This window comes from Anabas testudineus, chromosome 16, assembly GCF_900324465.2.
Source record: "Anabas testudineus chromosome 16, fAnaTes1.2, whole genome shotgun sequence".
Lineage (NCBI taxonomy): Eukaryota > Metazoa > Chordata > Actinopteri > Anabantiformes > Anabantidae > Anabas > Anabas testudineus.
This window is the reverse complement of record NC_046625.1, coordinates 1,123,677-1,145,810: the sequence shown is the minus strand read 5'-3', so window position 1 is coordinate 1,145,810 and position 22,134 is coordinate 1,123,677. Positions and strand designations below refer to the sequence as shown.

At 39.2% G+C, this 22,134-nt stretch overlaps 1 protein-coding gene across 1 annotated transcript in view; it reads right to left on the bottom strand.

Annotated features, from left to right (window-relative positions):
* Positions 1-21,973, bottom strand: part of atp2c1 (ATPase secretory pathway Ca2+ transporting 1) — a 37,015-nt gene extending 15,042 nt beyond the window's left edge. Inside the window, exons 1-7 of the mRNA XM_026369824.1 lie at positions 21,861-21,973; positions 9,403-9,507; positions 8,954-9,070; positions 3,659-3,748; positions 2,015-2,050; positions 1,670-1,731; positions 457-565 (exon numbers count right to left, since the gene is read on the bottom strand). Coding sequence (XP_026225609.1) covers positions 457-565; positions 1,670-1,731; positions 2,015-2,050; positions 3,659-3,748; positions 8,954-9,070; positions 9,403-9,507; positions 21,861-21,884 — 543 coding nt within the window. The 5' untranslated portion in view covers positions 21,885-21,973. The remainder of the gene's footprint in view (positions 1-456; positions 566-1,669; positions 1,732-2,014; positions 2,051-3,658; positions 3,749-8,953; positions 9,071-9,402; positions 9,508-21,860) is intronic.
* Positions 21,974-22,134: the final 161 nt, after the last annotated feature.

Sequence of the window (22,134 nt, the reverse complement as noted above, 5' to 3'; positions counted from 1 at the left end):
ATCTAGGACTAACGTAGTCCTAGATCTGCGATTTAAGGGTCACTAATGACCTGTTGTCATCGGTCGATGTAAAAAAGACAACTACCCGCACAGTGAATATAAATCAATCGAACCTTAAATCCACATGGTGGCTTTAACGTTGTGGTGAACGGGTCAGCATGGGAAAAATGTGATGCCTTTCATGAACAACAAGTTGCTGCATGCGATTTATTAAATTACTGTCCTTTCCAGGAATGTTCCAGAATCGTATCAGTTCATTTTGAGGAAAGTTTTGGAAACGTAAAATAAAAACAGGACTTGTTGTACTGGGCAGCTTCCAGCTGACAGGATGTTCCTAGAAGAATATAACTCATGTTCAGCAAACCTGCACTGCACAAATAAAGGTCATAAAATCCTGCAAAACACAGAACAAGGGGTTTGTGTTGATCATAAAACACATAACGTTTGTGTCTGTACCTCGAAGAGGCGCACGTCTGCTGGGACTCTCTCTCCCACCGACAGACAGACGGTGTCTCCGGGAACCAGCTCTCTAGCCAACAGGTGCTCCATGTGCCCTTCCCTGATACTGAGACGGAGAGAGCAAGGATGAATCACTGACTGTGGAAAGTGGGCAACGGCCCAGACACCTCAGAGCTCAAAGAGCCCTAAATCCCCATGATTACCAGATACCAATGGGAATGTTCCCGTTACTGTCCTAAACATTAACTGATATTGTGTTTAGCTGTTCCTTACATATTTAAAGAAAGACTGACGCTAGTTTTAAAAGATGTTTGAGGCAGGTTTAGGAAAAAAAATGTAAGTGAAAATAAGCTCATAAATACCAGAGTTAGAAAGAAATTTGGATTCTTTGTAACTTAGAGCGGACTCACTCACACACTACAGAACCACTCAGTAATTAGTATATTTTTATATTTTATATTATATTTTTTAGATTATGGTTAAAACCCATGACCACTGGTAAGGGTTCACTTCCTTATACTGACTTGATTAGTTCTGTGCACTGGGCCACTGTGCTCTCATTTGAATAACTTTCTCTTGTATAGTTCAATAAACACATACATCATTAGAACATTCCCTTTGGTAAAGACCTGGTATGAGCTTCGTGTAGAAAATAACGTTTTCCCCATTTCCTTTACAATTAATACGTCGGTTGGTGGGTTTGGTCTTCTTGGAAATGTTACAGCATTTAACTTAGCTGGAAAATACAGATCCATAAAAAGAGCTGATCCTCTCAGATGGGGGACTGAACTGAACAGTTGTTCCTGAACATTTGGAGGCCAGTCATGGACTAGTTTTACTACTAGTATTGGTACTGGAAGTAACTTTAGGTCAAATGTAAAACTATTGGTAGACAGATCTGAACTGATCCATATGTGACAGATAAAGAGGGTTTCTGTTCTTCCAGATGCTTTTTTGTTGTCTGCATGTGTTGTGCCCCTTATCCCCGTTTCATTTATTTAATAACTAAAAAATGTGTTGCGACTTTGCTATACAAACAGTACAGATTATCATATGACATAACTATTAAAACGTTCTCTGGAAACACAATGTGTGTCGTGTTCACATTGCACCAGAGTTGCTGCCCTGTTCTGCCTGTTGACCTGGACCTAATCCTACGAACAGATTCGTAACCACAGAAGAAGAAGTGCAGCATGGATTAAATTCTCACCAGTGACATGCTGGCGGCACCAGCTTCCCGAGCTCTTCTAGAGACTTTTCTGAGCGATACTCCTACAAACACACACACACACACACACACACACAAAAGGGACGAAAAGAGGAAAAACAAGTCAGAACAACCACCACCAGATTCACAGAAACAAAAACATGGCTGTGCAAAATTCCTGAATGCACATATATATTCAAAACACCCACACATCCACAGACAACATATACACTATGTAAATGTGCAGCATCAAGGACTCACTGTAAACAGTAAACTCAGATGATAATGAACCATTACAATGAAGACATTTGTTAGCAGGAAACACCAACACACCCAAACTGGACTCACCTGGACAAAGGCAACTGTCACCACAATGATGATGGCCTGTAAAAAACGAAAGACAGGGAGAAGCAACTATTTAACACTCTGACAGCTTCTCATTTACACCTGGCTTCATATATCGTATGAAACCGGATACCGAGCTACTGATTTACTGTTTCTATAAAAAGGTCCCCACTGTCCACTGATAGTTACACCGTCTTGAAAAACTGAATGTTTTAAGTTTACTACAAAGAAGCTTTAAAAACAAAAATGTATTCAAAGATGCCTCAGAATTTAGCTGGAGTAAACATTTCTTCTGAATTTACGAAGTACTTAAAAAGTTTGTTATCAAATAAGACAATTTCTCCAAATAGTGACTTTTTATTAACCGTGCTAATACTTTACCTTGATGTACCATGACTTTTGTTATATATATTTTGAAAGAATCATTTGTTCTCAAAATATGATCTCTGATTACATTATTTATTAAATATTAACACTTTTTATTGTAATTAACAATATTAATATTTTTCCTTAATTCAACAAGTCATTTTTTTTTATATTTTCAATTCAATGTATATTCCTAAACAATATTTTGACTATATTAAATAAAAGTACTAATATCTTTTACATTTTCTCAAAGTAATGCAGATTTTCTTAAATTCATCTTAAATTATTTCAGTTAATGTACATTTATTATTGGTATTTTTAAACAGCTGCTGCTCCATCTCCAACATAGTAAAAGAGAATAAATACAAATATTTATAATATATATTATAATATTATAATATTTTTGTAAGTTTCCTGAAATATCATCCCGCTGCTCTGTTGGATCTTCTCAGAAACACGGCATAAACTAAGAATACACAACTGCTATAAACATAGTTTAAGTAGTAGTTTGTTTATGTGCAAATAGTCTCATGAACAAGTATTCTGATTTCTCTGACTCCTGACCCACCACCTAACACCCTGTTTACACAGACTTTCGTTTCCATCACAACCCTCGAGCAAAGATTTTCTCTGTCTTACACTAATGATTGTGTTGATTTTGTCTCAGCCTGCAGCAGAACTGAGGCTGAACAACCAAAACTGCTGCTTTCTCTGCATGGCTTGTTTGTAGACGAGGGTTTTAAAGCTTGATCAGGTTGCATGCAGGTTAGAATAACCTCTGTTTTTCCCTCTGCTCCTCTCATCAAGCTCTCCTGCACTCACCTGAGGACGTGCCTCACAGTTTGCCTTGCTCTGCCCTAGAAGATGAAGACTTTCAGCTAAAACTCCTTAAATGTTTTTGGTTAGCTCCACATAACTGATTGTTCTCATATTTGTAGCTGTAACAGACACCACAGGCGTTTGGAATTTGTATATTTCCAAAATCAGACTTTAGACACATTATCAATGCAATTATTCACTGCAGCAACAACTTTTCCCCACAGGGACCCAGAAAAAAAAAAGAAACAGGTCCTAAATAATCTCATTTAGCAAACTCCAGTAAGTCAGATTCCAGCAGCAACATTTTCCTCACCCTTCAGATGCTGCTGCCATAAAATGTTACTTCTATTATTAACGTTACAGGAACTGCAAGTTTCTGGAGTGTTTTCACAGGCAAAGAGAATAAAACAACAATAAGAGAACAGAACGAGAGAAGAGCTGTTAACACCGACTGTAACGTACCACTGTGATGCTGATCGCGTCATCGAACTGGTGCATGAGAACACTGATGACGGCCGACGCCAACAGCAGCAGGATGAGAGGATCTTTGAACTGGAGAGAGAGAGATGAGGGAGAGGTTAGGACATGAGTGAACTGGGTTAGCAGCAACAAAATGTATAATCAGTGACTGTGCCCTATATGCTAATAACAGTATGTGTGTGTGCTCTGAGCGCAGTTTTAAGATGTTTAGACTTATCTAAGCTGGTCTTTCCAAACAGACCAGGCTCCAGAAACAGAAGCTATTACATAAATTTTACATTATTCATGATCCACCTACTCTCACTGGCCCAAGGTGTGGGGCCCACATTCACCATCAGTCACTGGGAATACAACTTCATGAATATTGCAAATTCTCTAACAGTACAACTTCACTTCGATAAATGACTAAAGTTGGAGATGCAAGTTATGTAGAACAGGAATGTCAGAATCTGCACTTCATCAGGATGATAACGTTATGTGTTTACTTATCTTTTTCAAAGATGGAGATAATTTCAAAGTTCCATTTGATGATGTATGCACGATGTATGAAAGTGACAAACAATTTTTTTTTTTTTTTTTACAGCAGAGAGAGAAGCTCACCTACAGTGGCAAGAAAAACTTGACGGGTTGTTGTCATTGATGAAAAAAAGGAATTCCCGAGTTTATCAAGACATTTTGCTGGAAAACGTAAGACCATCTGTCACCAACTGAAGCTCCACAGAGGATGGGTGATGCAACAGGACAATGACCAAAAGCATTCAAGTAATTCAACAAAAGAATAGATTCAACAGAACAAAATACACCTTCTGGAGTGGCCCAGTCAGAGTCCTGACCTCAACCTGATTGAAATGCTGTGGAATGACCTTAAGAGAGCCATTCACACCAGACATCCCAATAATATTAATACACTGAAACAGTTTTGTGAAGAGGAGTGGTCCAACATTACTCCAGATCATTGTGCAGGTCTGATCTGCAACTACAGGAAACGTTTGGTTGAGGTTATTGCTGCCAAAGAAGGATCAACCAGTTATTAAGTCCAGGTTCACAGACTTTTTCCACCCTGCACTGTGAATGTTTACATGTTATGTTCAACAAAAACATGAAAACATATAATGTTTGTTTACTTTTATTTTAAGCACGCTGTGTTTTTTTACTGTTGTGAGTTAGATGAAGATCAGAGCACATTTTATGACAAATTAATGTAGAAAACCATGAAATTCCAAAAGGTTCACACAGTTTTTCTTGCAACTGTATGTGTCCATTTTGTGTTTAACCTTGATTGTATTTACAATCCCAAAGTGCGGGCCATAGAAATGAGAGGTTTCAAGCATTTTGGATAGGCTGTAATCAGATTAGGGTTTAATTTAGGATCGGTTTGGGTTGTGCGTGTGAGTTTTCCATGATTTATTGACAAGCTGAAACAAATGATGGTCAAAAGGTGGAGCTCACAGAATGGGGTAGGCCATCAGTTTCAGCTCTATTTTAAACACCAGCATCTAAATGACCTGGTTTCCACATCGACGGCACGACTGAGCAGCGACCGACTCTTCACTGTTTAATAAACCACAGCAGCTCCAACAACAGGCTGACACGTGCTGTTAGAATGGGTAAAAGGCTTCAACGTAAGGCAAACACAGTTTACAGGGAGGCAGAATGTTGTATTAATGGAACAGGGGACAAATATCACCAGAGATCCTGACCTTACAATGTGGGAAACGTCATATAATGAAAAACGAAAAATCAGAGGTTGGTTATGTATTAACGTTGTGGGATGATGAGCACCGACATGTGTTACACAGCGTTAACACTCCAGAAAAGAACCAACATTAGCACAAGTGCTGAGACTGATGATTATTTCATTATTTATATTAATGTAATGTTAATTCATTCCTTAATATGTTAAAGGTTTGCTCCATAAAATGTCCCTTTCCAGCTCCTTTGAGTCCAAGTTTATGTCTTTGTCTGACAACAAAGACAGAAAACAGAAGAAAGAGGCTGTAAAAAACTCAACTGGTTACTTCATTAACAAAACTATTAATAATTTAATTTGAGTCAATAAATTAAGCTTTATTCATCACATTCACTCCATTCATCAGCACATCCTGGTTACCTGGACTCTTTAGTCTGTACTGTGTCTGTGTGCTACAGCTAAACGAACCAGTGTTCAGATGACACATAGATCAGTACACGAATATCAGCACCAGACACGCAGCAGCTCCTCCACTAGGCCTCTTCTCACCTCTCAGGCACAAACGATGTCTGTGCAGAAACCTCACAGATTGTGGTTGACAAGGTCTCAGAAATCTGTCAACTTCTATGTGTAAAAGGGGCAAAATTCAGCCATCTTTCTTGTGTTTTCCTTTTCCCTGCTCCCTTCCCTCATCTCCTCGGGATCCTTCCTCTCTCCTCCTCTCCTGCTGCGTTTCTATATTTAACCTCTCTCTGTTTTACTGCTGCTGACCCTTCTTCCTCCAGCTGCTCGCTTCAACAACAGCAGCAGTTTCTGTGCTTGTCAGAGTTCATGTGGACAGAACAGAATAGCAACCAAACTCCCACTGGCCGTTTCCAATATTGCAGTGCTCAAACCTGACAAAGACAACTTCCCTTGACTTTCTGTTAGTTTCTTTCTTCATAAGCCACATTATAAGCCATATTATCTGTGTATTTTATGGCTAAAACTAAAAGTTATTTGCTAATTAATATCAAAATGAGGTGAAAGTGATGTCTGGATCTGTTTGACTTTGTTCAAAGTTTTTAATTGTATAACAAATAATTCTCTCTTTTTCCGTTTTGTCTTGATAAATTCTCAAAGTTAGTCAGGTAAGGTAAGAGGTGAAACCGGCCTGGATAATAAATGTGAGGAAACATTTGCATGACTCGGCTTCCAGACAGCCTCACCTGGATGACAGATTCCTCACCAATTAGTTTCATGTTTTTCCTTTTAACAGTTTTAGCTCTAGTGTATATCTCTACAGTATTTTAAAAGGACAGATTCACAATTTTCCAAGTCTTTATTAACCCTACAGTCAGGTGTCCTTATTAACCCTAGTCACTCCTCGCCTTCATGCTCTCCATAGGAAGATCACTTCCTCAACTCCATAGTCCTCATTCTGCTTTGAAATGTGCATCTAAAGCCAAAATTTGCTTTAATCAGTCTGAGTTATCGAAGCAAGTGGATATCTTTCAAACTTCTAGTCTTTTAAGAGTGAAATTCCCGTTGCAGTGTACGGAGAGTAATAAAGAGAGAAATTTGTACTAACGATGCTCCAACTTTCTAATATTTATTTAAATGGACTAGATTGAAAGGTTGGAGTCTCATATTGTCTTTGTCTAAGACATATTCACATATGAACAATGTGTGGAGTTACTCTTTCACACACACAGCATTCGACAGGAGACGTTGAAGCACGTTCTTACTTCAGGCATTACTCAGAGTTTGTACTGAGACAGCTGGTAGGCTAATGTCGACTGGCTGGGACGACCATTCTCATATACAGCTCCTCAAGGTAAAGTCTAGAGAAGTAGGAATATCGTAGGAAACCTTTCTATTTTTTTCACTTTATTGATCCTGTTCCAGTGCTCATATGACAAACTGATTATTGTTTTAAGACAGATGTGAAAAATTTGGATACTGAACTTTGAGTCTTAAAGTGGAAGGTGTGACCAATGTGAAACACACTTAAAAATCACATTTAAACTTCTGTCCTTTGTCACCATGCTCTCTTTTCTGGTTTGTCCTGTTTATCTGCACTGTGAACTATTTATAAAAGCTGACGTAATTATGTCTATAACACTCCTTTAGATATGTAACATTAACAAGACGTTATGGTGGTACTGAGGAACAAGATAGGATTTGGACGTTCTGTGAGCTAAGAGAAACCAAAATTCATCCATTTTGTACTGAAATTACAAATCAAACCAAATTTTGTCATAATTTATTTTTACATGCATTGAACTGTTTTTGTGAAGATCTAGATTATTTAAACTTTCAAGATGTAGCCAGTGTTTTCAAAGAATCCTTAGTGGAGCATTAGCTTTTTAAAGTTTGATACAGTTCAGGACTTTCTTAATCTAACCTTCAGATTTCACAACAATAACACAGCTGGCAAATAAAGAAGTGAAACATAAGGCACTCTGGAATGTGACAACATGATACTGTCACAGGGAATTCCACCAAACCACATTTAGTAATATTGGTTGTTTGGTGTAACATGTTTTGTGCTTCTTTGTATTTTTACATGCCTCCTTTCTCTTTGGTGTTTTTGTGTCCTGTGCTCAACTGACATAACGCCACATTCATATGAGCCATTACCGTTATGTAACATGAGAGACAAGCCTTTTCAAGAGCATGGCATGAAAAACTACAAATATTCCTCAGGACTAAATATTAAATAAATATATTTATGACGTAAGTGTGCTTTATAACCAGACAGTATTATTGTAATGTGAAGTACAGGGTGACATTGTGTATCTGGTCATCTCTCTGCATCACCCTGAGAAAACAATGACTCTCTGGAGCATGACGAGCCTCCAGACATTTTACCAGGCACAAGATAAAAATAGTGTGTCGGTTTTGGATGTGTGAAGGGCTTCCCGAGTCTTGTCGACTGATAAGTCAGCGATGCATTAAAACTGATAAACTGGAGCCAAGAGCAGTGAGACCACACAGTTTACTGGCAGACACACTCAGGATTGGTCTAGTGTGGTAGTGCGGCAGGGAAACAAACCCATAAAAACTGGTTAAACTAAATCAGATATGATGTTTTTCAGATCCTCTCCATAATGTAGCAGTGGTGTCAATATGGAGTGTAGTTCTTAATAGTTATCATGTTCACAAGAAAATCAGTTTTCTCCTAATTAAGACAAAAAGCTTGTTTAATCTGCAAAGACGTTTTTACCAACAAGGTTGTCTCTGCATGCTACAAGTGATATCAATCTAACTTCACAGCTTAAAGTGTTAAAGACCAATGTCTGGAGAATCAGTGTTCCCTTATTGCTATGTAAATATATGCAGCAAGGTTCTACACAATTTAATTAGACATCTCCTATGACGAGTACCTGTGGTGTACAAGTACAAAGTTTCTTTAAAGATTGCAGGGATTACTGCGTTCACAACAATCTGTTCAGATGTAGAAATGCCTGGACCTGTGATCTCTGTGTATGATACACATGTAACATGGATTTTTGGTAGAAATATAATAATTATAATAATAACTGATTGATAGATTTATTTCTTGTCCAACGCTAACTTATCATACGTAGCATAGTGTAATTAACCTGGGAGATGTATTTCTTCCACAGCGGCTCCTCTTCACTGATGTCAAACTCGTTCCAGCCATGGTAGGCCCTCCTCCGGCTCACCTCCTCCTGTGTCAGACCCAACTGCAGGTCGGCCTGTCAGCACCAACACAGAAAGGCTGCTTTGAGATTTCACTGCTTAATCTAGAATTTATAATAATTTTTACTTGCACAGCATCTTTCATGTATGAGATGCAGATAAGCACATTTTACAAAAAAAGTTCACTTAAAGAAAACATTAAACAAGCTGATCCACAGTCTAAGAGGCTGTCTCTGTAATTCTTAGTCTCAACTGTTGGTACCAGGGATCTGATTATTATTATAAAATGTTGCACTGCAATGTAACATGTCTTGTTATTGTGTCCTATGTTTACTGGATGTGAATATACTTCAGTACACCAGCCTTACAGGCTCACTGGATATTTTACCTGCAGGGTACACGCTGCTTCGTTGACTGGGAGTTCGCTGGCTTTTCTGGAGGTTAGTACCGGGACCATGGTCTCATCTTCACTGGAGGGTTGTCTCTCGGAAAGCTGCAACACAAACACAAGTGCCCAATCATAGTGTGTTAGGACAAGTTGACTACCATTTATAGCAGATATGTTGACAGCAACTGTGTGGGGAAACCAGACTGCGAAACTGGCTGAAAGTCATCACAGAGACACACCGAGCTCAAGAATTAGGGAAATCTGAGAGCTGAGCACCGTCTTGGCATGCCACTGTCGTGTGTGTTGGTTGGTTGCCAGTAATTTGGAATCAGAATCTGTACGTAGTTTCTGCTAGACTTAGATTAATTTCACAGCTGGCATGGGTTACAGGTAGGCCTCAATCTGACAAAACCAAATTTCTATCATCTCACAGAATAAATATTACACCCACCTCTACTTTACCAGTAAACTCTCTGTGACAGAATGATTCAAACAAAGATGATTCTCTATGTCAAGCACTATAATTGTACCTCAGAGTTAAAAGCTGTTTATGTCATAAGTGGACATCAAACAACATAATCCACCTCTGCCTGAAGAAAAATATCAACCCTCAAATCCCTTCACACAGGGCTTTTTGTCAGCAGTCACTAAGCTCCTGGGAAGAGAACATCAAATATTTCAGGTATTTTATGAGCTGTTTTAGTTCAACAGTACTGATGAAGACAGTACAGGAAACAAAAGCTGCTTCATTCCAGAGAAGAAGAAAAATAAATAATCAAGAGAGGACAACCTGAATGTTGGCTAACACATAAAATGATATCATTAATAGGATGTGGGTGAACTAAAGCTCATCTAATGCAAATAGACAACAAGCAGCACAACCAGTACTTCTTCAAACGTGAACCAGTTTTTACTTTGGAGCCAGTTTTGGGAGTAAAACTTTGCTTTGGTAACAAAAATCTTTCAATCTTGAATTCATTAAGAACCATACTGCGTGTAGAATCGACACAAACACTAGTCCCACAGTGTAAATGCAAAGAGCTGTGATCAGACCCAATTATTATTTCCTTATGCTAAGCAGAAAGACAAGTAGAGGATCAGGATCAGAAGGAGCTGACGGCATCCAGGCTGCATTTAAATACAGCAGGAAACGAAAAGAGACAGTTCAGCTCAATCCCACATGATTTAAAAACAGGACACAGCCTTTTTTCGCCTTATCTCACACTGAAGAAGAAGAATATTTCATCTCTTTGTTCAGCTCATTTTTTATGCCACTATGAGAAGCTATTTAAAAACACTTCACAAAAGGGGTACAGTAAGTTTATCTCGGCAGGCTGTTTGTTTCAAAGTTGTTCTCAGTCATATAAAACTGTGTTTTTAGGGTAGCTCCTACATGTCAGTATAAGTTACAGTAAAGGTTCTTTGTATGTGGAAACTTATGACCTTTACTTCATAATAAACAGCTACAGCTTCTTAGGAGGTCAGATTCAGTTTCTACATATGCATAAAGGTCCTTAGAAATATGTAAAACCATGAGGGATCATCTTTCCCAGATCACTGTTGTTCTTGGCTAAAACCCACACCTCAATTCAGGTCAAAGTCTCACAACTTGGTGTCATTTTCTTGCTCCATGCGTCAGCTACAGACTATAACAGGAGTAATCGCCGTCTGCTTTTTCAGACGACCACATCCAATTTTCTCTGGTAACATTATTCCCACAGAAAAAAAAAATCTCACGTCAAACGAAGCCAAACTTGATCCAAACAAACAAAAGTCCAGAGGGATTTTCTTTCTCTGGATGTCGTCTTCTACGGCTACGCTTACAACATAGCCAATAACCTCAAACAACATGTAATTCACAAACAGTGCCTTTACCTTTTCTTGTGACTGATTATCAGGTGTGTAAATAATTCATGTTTTATTTCTTAGCTTGAACTTTAAAATCTCTTTTCCATGAATCAGTGATGGTTTTCAGAAGCTTCTTGAGTGACCATAACCGAAAAGTCGAGTCCATCACTTTTTCTCTATTTGCATTTTTGTCTATTTCCATCTATTCTGTTAAGTTGGGGTACATTATCCATGAGGATAATCCACCTTAAATCCTCCTAATTTCTTTTGGGGGGGGGGGGGGGGGGGGGACTTAGCTACATGTTTTATTTGTATTTTGCTGATCATCTCCAACTTAATTATTGGAACTATTAATATTTCTCTCCTTTTCTCCCATTCCCCTCTTCTAGTGTTCGTCACTGTGAGCTTAAACAGTGTCTTTACTTTTTCCCTTTACGTATTTCCTCATCGTTATGCTCTTCTATGTCCCTGTCCTCTAACACCTCAGCTTTCCACTTAATAACTTAAAACATAAATTAAAAAAATCAAACTGGCGTCTAAACTACATACACTTCTTTTCCTTCAGTATCATCGTCACATTATATGCAGAATCTGTCTCACACTTTCTTTTTACTGATGAGTACATTGTGTAATACGCATAAAGTTAGATATTGGTTTCAGAGTGAGTCCTATTATGTTAAGATAAAAACAAAATTGATCCAGGTCAGGTTCTGTGTAGTTCAAACACCACACCCAATGTACCTGCTGAAAATAAAAGCAGCAGTGAATGAATTCCAGGTATTTCTCATCCACTCAATATTTTCACAAGGCTGAGTTTGAACAAGAGAAAATGTTTGCTCATGGTGTATGTGACAGTTGAGCCTGCTGCCGCTGCAGCACCATGGGCGACAGGTATTTAACACTCTGCAGCAAAATATAATAATTAACGTTAATTTAACTACGGCTGTATGATTTAGTAAGAGTAGTAACACAATGTGATTATTGTTGAGGACAATATATCTATGAGAAACAACTAATAAACAAGTACACTGTGGAAGTAGTTTACAGTGACAAACAGTCGGGATAAATAGGTTGTGTCTTTATTAGGAGCACAGATAACTGAGCAAACCGCATGTGAGCATAGACTGACACGTTCACATAAGCATGTTTATTTAATTAAATCGCAGCTTTTTACTGTTACATCACACAGGCTGACATCACGATTAGATTAGATTCATCGTGCTGCACTAGTGCAGAACAGCTGTAAAACCGTCACATAAATATTAGAGAAGACGAACTTGAAATTTCCTTCAGTTTGAATTTAGAAGCCGTTTATATCATCAAATCAAGCAAGAAACTCAATACACAGTGTCGACACAAAAATGACAGTGGGTAGATTCTACTTGATGCTGTAACTAAAGATACAGAGGTTATGATTCAATATACTGCAATATATTGTAATTCCATAAAAATGTGATATGTTGAGATTTTTTAATTAAAGTTTTAGGTATAGTTTAGTGAACAAACATTTTGTCAATGTTGAACCACGGACAATTTAAATTCCCAAACACTGGGATCTAGTAGTGCGGCTGTTAAACCAGGTATTTAACTGATTTTTCCTAAAATTATAACATCAGTTATATTTCTGACTTAGCAACAACTATTGGTCAAAATTAACATTGTTTTACAGCATTTAGTTCATTTTAGTTCATTACCATCCAGCAAATTCACAGATTGATACAATAAACAAGTTAACCGGTGTTAACCAACTGTTTCCATGAATTGCCGGTTCTGTTGTAAAATGCTAAATCCAGCTTCTCAATCACCCTCTTGGAACCATTTGAGGCTGCATGAATCATGTGGTCCGTTGTGGTTTTTGACCCTTCAATGTCGCAGCTCTTCTATATCTAGGACTCTGCTGATATTCAGCTCTACTAATATATGTTTTTCCTCTAGTAGTGTGCAGTAGATAATTACCTCTGAAAGATGTTATTTGTGTCATCTGGTCCCTCTTCCTCCAGTTAACCCTCTTTAGACCTAATCACAGACTCTTAGCATCAGCTAGACTATTACTGTGTTTAGAATCTCCTGTCCTCGCTATACAGACAAGTCTCAGCGCAAAGTTAATCAAACACACCACAAAAGGTGTTAACTACAGCCTTTGCTGCCCAGGTTCCTGTGAGAAACAGCTGACCGTCCTCTGCTTTAGAAAGCTTCCCCAGTAAAAGGAAGAAGGGTTGGTGTGAGCAGAGGTGACAGGATTGTTTCTAATTAGTAGTGAATGGAGCTTAGAGGAAGATCCTGCTGCTCCCACCTCCACCCGATGAACCAGGACTCCTGGTTTGCCCTCTTCAGGATGGGAGGACATTCTATTCGTGTCAGTATTAGGCTCTTAAATCACAAGTGTAAACATATAAGCATATTATTAAAGGATTACTTTACTGAAACAAAAATGAATCTGCACGTTGTGATGATGGATTAATCATCCATCTTCACAACATGTGTGAAATCACCAATTTCAGGATCTCACCTCTGGGTCTAGAATAATGTGACGTTTCGTATCATTTTGTGACATTTCGATTATGAAACAGTGAATGCAGCAATACAACAAATATAATACTAAATCGATAACTAGATGCAGCTGTAATTTAAATAGATAATTCACAGTGACTGATCAGACTGTTTTCTTTGCAGTAATTAATCAGGAATGCAATTTGCATTTACACTGATTTAATCTGTCTGTACTCCTTTGTCATTAAGAACATTGTTTCTTTGTGAACCATTAGATTAGAAAACAAAACAGTTCTGACAAGTTTTGGGGAAAACCCTAGTGCAGGTTTCAACCTCACTTACCAGAAGCTAAAAAGCTAATTATAAAATACATAAACATTTGCCAAGTCTCCTGCAAACAGCGGTGAGATACAATGAGGTACTTGTACTGTACTCTAGTGTTTGTTAAAGATCATATACAAGTAGGCAGAAAATAAGTTACTTAATTTAAAGTAAATTAATTTTCACGTCAAAATAAACATGAAAACACGTGACTACAGACTTTTATAAAGACAAAAGTGCAACAAAGTGAAACAGAAACAGATGGAAGAAATAAACCAAGTCAGCAGACAGGTCTCGGATCCTGAACCTGACAATCTGCCTTCATCCCATCCTCATTACAATCTGCTGCCTTTATCATCATTTCCCAGCAGTTCCATTTAGATCCAGGTCAAACTCTATTAGAGTTTTGATAATCTGTGTGGGCCGAGTGCCAGATCCCTGCAGGGATGCTCATTTTTCCTGCACTCAAACACTCAACCTCAACATTATAACCGACAAGACTGAGAGCTGAGCTAAACACCAGTATGTGAACTTTAACCATACACAGTGAGGACCTGTTTTACAACTAACTATATAATACTAACTATGTCTTTAAGGTAGTTTCATGATTGCACAGAAGTGATTGTGCAAGAGAAAGGGACAGGGATACAAATACATGACCTCTTAACCCTGGATTTTAGGCTCAGATCATAACTTATAAATGTTGAGTTCCACACCGCAAAGGGGAACAACAAGCACTTGGGTTAAATATTTATTTATCATCCAACACAGAGTGCGAGACAGAGTCAAGGCCCAACTATATGCAAACATTATCTCACACTGTTCAGCTATAGCAAGTGAGGGGTGCTGAGACAGAGGCCAGGTCATCTTGGTCTATGAACTTTTCTCACATGTTACAGACTGAAACATTACTGTAATAACAGCTTGGGTAATTTAATGGTAAATAAGCTTAAACAATGCACAGTTGTGTCCTGGGAATTTGTGCTCTTTAAGACACCACAACTCCACTCATTGTCTGCTGCAGCTCCAGTTTCAGCAGCCTCTCTCCACCATCTTCCAGCCACCTAGAATCTTATAATCAAGTTAAACTCAAGATGATGATTGGCTTTCTGCCAGAATGGCTGTTAACGACATGCTTGGTTAACTGCTGGTGTTCATTTCACCTCCCTACGGACTTCCCACTTTCAAGGTCTATTACAACAGTAGGGAAGGACACAAATGTCTCGTTTATAAGCAGCTACGACATTAGCAACGCTGCTGTGCAATTTGTCTAATTTAATGACAGCCACGATAAAAAAAAATTAGACAAAGTAGGTCAAAATCCAACATTTTAACGTGACTTTCAGAGCGGGGTCTGGAGACTGAGACAAGATTTGATTAATTACTACAGATGACGAGAGCGAGAAGAATGGGAAGGTCTGTCTGAGTTTAGGGAATTTATTTCAGGAATAGCCACTGATAAACTATTTAGTGTCAGTGTCTTTAAATGAGTCCACTTTACTGCCACAGATTAGACACTTCCTCTTGATTTTTCCATGTGATGGTTTGTATTGTAGGAAGTCTTAGTGGGAAAGCGGTGATAATACAATATTACAATTATATGTTCTATTATAATGTAACTACAGTAGGTGTTCAGACTTTTATTTAACTCTGCTTGATTCATAACGACTGTATTTATCTGTTGACACTTTTCGGCTCTCATCACTATCAGGCAACACCAACGCTGTGATGGTTCAGGTCTGTTATCAGTAGTTAAGTAAATGTTTGAAATGTCAATCAAAGATACATGATTTACAAGTTGTTATGCTTGTAAGTCAACCTATACAGCTGCAAACAGCTCAGCCACACATGGAGACCATGTCCACACATCATGTTCACCTCATCTACAGAAATCTGATACGTCAGATTCACCAAACCCACCCCTTTAGTAACCATCTCATGCTGCTTTGTTTGTGGATCATCATTCACAAAAGAAGAGTAAACAGAGGAATGGACAGTGCAGCACTTCAAGTCACAAATCAGTAAATGTAAGAGTCAGCGGTCGTATTAAGGCAGCGTTGAGTCGGCGAATGACAAGTTGACAGGCGGAGTGTCCCACACTAGTCAGACCCCTGTTAACAGCCTTTTAACAGATTCAACATGCTGAAATACCAGCAGACCTGTCTGAAATACTCTATAATTCCTAATTTCCTCAGTTACAAGTAGTATAAACCACCTGTGGTGAGAGTAGTGTGAAAGTGCTGACATGTATATCAACAGAATTAGGTCTTCAGTTTCTATTTCTTGTCTCTTGCCTTTGTAACACACGGGCATGGCATGATCTGTGTCAGCTGCAGGACTGTACCAGTCAGGGAACTAAAGAAAAATCATGATATAAACGCAACCTTAAATTCTGGAGAACCATTACATCCCCCACAAAATAGTGGAAAAACATGTCACAAACAGGACACATACAGGTCCAACCCCAGTATAACCGTCCCACAGACATCAGTGTCTGCTGATTAGCACTGAGTGGATGTTAACAATCGTATAACACTGTCAAACTGGCTGCTGTGGAGGTCGTTCATCAGCATGACCCGAACAGAGCAGAGTAATGGAAGAGGCAGCAGAGTGTGAAAGAGACTGAGGAAGTGAGAGGATGCTGCTCTCCACAAATGGGTTATCACAAGGAGGGAGAGAGGAGTGGAGGAGCAGAGGAGGCAGATCCACAACAAGAGCAAACACACCATGTTCTGCCTACAGCTCAGCCTCAGGATTCATTGAGGGTTTTTAAACATATGATTCATATCCTGAATGCCTTGGATCCTGGCTCTAGTCCTACTCCTCAGGATAAGCGGCTTATAGGCGTTTTTTTTGTGCGTCCGCATGGCAACAGAGCCGCACACAGCAATAAAACCTAGAGTCAACACAATCAGATGCTTTCCACTGAACTCATTATAGAGCCTTCTCTGAATGTCTGAGTCACACTAATAGAACAACTATCATTATCTGGAGTATTTGCTCAGTCATTAATAAGCACACATCCTATCATGCTATCAGGTGGCTGTTAAAGGTGATGTTGAGAAGTGTTGTGATTATCACACTTCTTTGCTGGTTGTGCATTATTAAGTGTAGAAGATGCCACAATAATAAAAAAAATAGCAAATTCAGCCAAACAAACAAACATTCAGTTTTCTATAAAATCAACATTGGAGCCAACGTTCCAACGTGGACATTTGTACATATCCATCATAGACATGGAGTAGACACTGGAGACACACAATACCTAGACATGCATGGATAACTACTTCTACCTCTGGCCTCCTTATTGTAGGTTATGGGGGCTTATATTTTCCTGGCTAAAAATAAACTCCAAACTAAACTAACAGATGTAGCATGTAGATGACAAACCTTATATTGGTTTTGTTTGGTAATTCCCAAAACATCTGTAAAATCAGAAAATGAGCTACAACACTTGAGCCTTGGTACTTATGACAGAGAGGATTATTAGAAAGTAAAGTTGAGTGGTCTGCTGCAGCTCAGTGGGTAAATATCACAGCCGAGTCTGAGACATGAAGAAGTGTCTCCTTTTAAAACAGACTTGTGCACAGCAAGTCAAAATAAACACAAACTTGTTTCCACTACAGTCCTCAAAGAGAGAACATGACGAGTCAGTTAATTTAAACCTTTCACATTTACAATGGAAACAATTGTGGTTTTAGAAGTTTTGAACTCTGAGTTGCCCTCAGTGAACAATAAGATCGGCTAACAGACTTCCGGCTACCAAAACCCTTATCTGGGTTGTTATCAGGTTTTCTTCCATACAGTTAAGTTATAAATTAGAATTGATGTAAAACTTGCAAGTAGCATGAAGATTGAAACCACACACCCACACACACACCCACACACACACACACACACACCCACACACCCACACACACACCCACACACCCACACACACACCCACACACACACACACACACACACACACACACACACACACACCTTTGAACTCCAGAGGCACCCGATAACAGCACAGAGAAAATACATTATGTCTCCCCTCTTTAAAGTCAGTTCTAAGTCGAATATGATGAAGCATCAAATCTGCCTTAAATATGCAAATGTCAAATTTCCTGTTGATTGTCGAATTAATTTAGAGTTTTTTGCAGCTCTAGCTTTTCCTCATGATCTCACACATGTTCACTGATCAGGGTGTAACAATCCTTGATCATTTGGTGTATACGTCAATTTTTTGTTTTGTTTTTAAGTCACCAACAATTTGAAACAGTAGTAAAGGCTACTGGGCTCTGAGAACTTTCAATGACGTACACTCTGTTCTGCCCTAAGTGGATCCATCTTCAAGAACCTGGATGTTCTGTTTCAGACCTGTTACTCGATTAAAATGTTTGCTATGAGCCGCTGTTTCTCTCCCCAGGCCCAAAGAAAACACTTGATGACTGAGATGACAAACACCTTTTAAAACTCAAACAGCTGCAGGAGTGTGCTGAGAAGTCCACGTGACAGAGTCACGATGTAACGTACAGATGACAAACGTCAGAAAGGGAACAAGGTGATTCATTTCTGACGAATTCTCACGTTGTGACTGAGAATGTCACGATACCAGAAATGTGGTAGTTGGGACCAATACTACCAAAATTGTGCAAAACCGAATACAGATTTCAATATGAACTCTTTTATTCCATACCTGCAACAAAAGCAGGATCTGGGCCATACGTTACAAAAATTGATTTATGGCTTTAAAACCAACTATATTGTGCTAAAAAATTAAAAACCGCTGGTGAAGCCTAAACAACTTAACGTTAGCCTCTGTGCATGTTGAGTAGATTTAGCTGCGTTGCATCTAACATTTCCAGATATCAACATTTAACGACATGTAACTCCCAACTAGAATTTTTGTTTGGATGTCTTTATTTGAGATGAGATAGGTTTCAGGTGCTTCCTCCTCTTCCTGTGATACTGAAAACCAGCTTTTGCTCCTGATCATCTGACTGCAAATTATCTCCATACACGACTCCAGTCACAGTGGTCCAGTGGACCTGTTGCTGTACCATCTTACATGTTCTGAGCATTACCTAAAACTAAAACTAGACAAAGAAGAAACTGACACAAACACACATACCTGTCCTAACTCTCATCAGGTGCATTGCAGCTACGAACATGGTTACCATCAGGCAACAAGCAAAACCAGTCAGATTTGTTTTAAGCACCTTTCACCTTGCAGTTCTAACTTCTCATTAGTCTCACATCTCTTACTGCAAAGGTTTGGCTGTTATGTAACTGGGGACTCTCAACCACAGGGAACCAAAAACACAGATTCAGCCAAAGTGTAGAATGGAAAATTAATTATTAAGAAGTGGATTTCATTTTCATTCAGGCAGAATAACCAAATAAGAGAAAAACTAAACCGGGGGAGGTTCAGTCACTGTTCAGATCAACAACTCACAAAGCAGGACAAGATGTTTCACAAAGTTTAACAATGTCTTACAGTAACTCCGTGTCTGGGGTCAGAGTAAAGAATATTCTGGGTGTGTTTCAGGGAGATGGATGTTTTATTTGTTCACACTGTTTGAACAAACTGCTGTGGTCACACCAATGCTGCTGCTGGTGCATCCTTTCAAACACTGACAGTAGTGCTAAACTGAAATCTGGGACAGTTGTACTGTGGTCACATGTTCTGAAAGACATCTGCAAAGTGAAAAAACTTAACCTCATCTTTACTTGGTGAATTCATTAGTCCTTTCTTTTGCGTTTTCAACACATTATATCATGCAGTAACTCAACAGGATCCTATGTCAGAGCTGTAAAAGTGGCAGAAACAGGTGTAGATTTCTTTCTGTAGAGTCCTCACACCTCACTGGTCAATATTTGAGCAACCTATCAGTGTTTGATTTCAGTGTTACAGCCTTCAAACTCAAGGTTAGTGTGTTCAGATCAACACCTGGACTCAGGTTAACATGTCTCCTCTGACCAGTATTTCGTTTCATCAGCAAAAGCAATCGAGTCATTTTCAATTTGACAGTAACTATACAGATCCACAGTAAGGGTTCAATGCTGCAACAGATGTGATGTACACTGGGGTCCAAACATCAGAGACCGCATCAAGCATCTGTAACTACTGTACTACTACTTAGATATGAGAGTTTAGGGATTTAGAAGCACAAGAAGTTCTGACGTGTAAAGTGAAGCAGAAATATTTCAGGATTCTGAACTGTTTCTACCTCAGAGACCTGTGGGGAGTTAGAACTTCTCATGTTCTTCAAACTTTCTAATTATTTCCAGGATTTTCTATGTGGTCTCAGACTTTTGTATCTGAGTGTAAGTAGCTAAAGACTAGACTTGAAAATTGAGTTTAAAACAACTAGTTAGTCAGAAAAATTCCACCTTTGCACATGGGTACTTTGTGAGGACTGTCTGTATTTCAGCATAAATATGACCTAAGGAAAATGAGGCGGGATGCAATTTTGTTGTACTGTTGTACCAAGTGTGACTGTACAATGACAATAAAGCTTTATATTATCTAGCATGAAGATGCTCTATGAGGGAGACTGAAAACAAGGAAGAACAAACTGATGTGAGCAGTCGAGTCCAGTTAAAGTGTTTGATTTTATTCAGTCTGATGCTAAATTGTAGCAGAAGGAGATTTCTACAATTTGTTGAAGCATCTGGTATAGTTGATTTACAGCTTTGTTTATTTTTAGAACATATTTTCACTATATATATATAGTGGACTACGTCCCTCATATAGTACTACTACTATTTCTGTCCTTATCATTAAAGTATTTGGCTGCACCTCATTTTAGTAACTAAGAACATCTTAGATCTTAAATTCTCTGTTTATCCATTTATTCGTATCCATTTACACTTCCTGTAAGTAAAAGCCCTTTTGAAACACGATTTCCTGTCAACACATGTAACAAAGTACAGTAAAAACGATCAATGTGTTGGATGAGGTGACTGGAAAGCATTTCACTACTATCAGGGATAATAAATCCAGTTTTATAGCCATGAAACGTGTTTGCAGTTTAGTCTTGAATGAGGGTTTTACATCAGTTCATAAGAAGGAAACAGGAGTGTTGATCACTTGTTGAATGGAGAACAAAGCTCACTGGACTCCGACACTGTTTAACTCGTGTAAACGAATCATCTTGATGGAAAAGCTTTAAGTTCCTAATGGACCATGAGAATTTAAATCACATTAGGAAATATGTGAGAAAATCTAACTAGGTGAAGCATTAATGTTTCTGATCTATACACAGGGTTTAACCACGACAGCGTTTTAGAGTTGGTAGTTTTATCGATATAACAGCTTCTCTGTCTTCTCCATGTCGTTCCCCAGCTCCTCGGGTCTCCACCTGCTGAATCACACTCACATTCAGGCCGTCTGAAGTGACGTTAGCCTCGGTTAGCCGGCTAGCTGCCACCGCCGGTTAACGTTAACATCGTTAACAGACACAAACAAGAACGAGCGGTGAAGTGACGGAGATTTAACATGTTCACTATTCCAACAGCACCAAATCCCGCTGTCCACCCCCGTGTTAACTGACGCCAATGTCAGCCACGGACTCTGGGGGCTAACGTTAGCTTCCCCCGGTGACAGCAGCGGGCTAACAGCCGACCACAGAGCTCCACTCAGGGACACAAACTACCCAAACAAACCGGCCGCCAGGCTCCCACCGCGGCAGCGTGTCGAACGCCGGGGGTTCCGACATAGAACCGAGCGTGTTTCATAGAGACAGGTGTGGATTCGAGGGTAGAACAGGGACCAACGTGAAGGGACCGTGGATAATTGTTAAACTTACCAACAGCTCCCGTTTCTTCTGCATCTTCCGTGAAATCCCAGCGCGGAGCGTCGGTCGGAGACGGAGCAGCGGCCACCATGTCAGTCACCGAGCACCACTTCCGGAGGACGCTTCAAAGTAAAGGCTGGGTGGAGACGAGGGGCCGGGCCCGAGCACCGGAAATGTTGTGGTGGAGTCCAAGAACCGTCCGAGACAAAGAGAGAGACTACAGGTGCAAATTAAATTAAATTAAATTTTAGAATAACACGTCCAAATAGAAAGGACGTGCAGAACA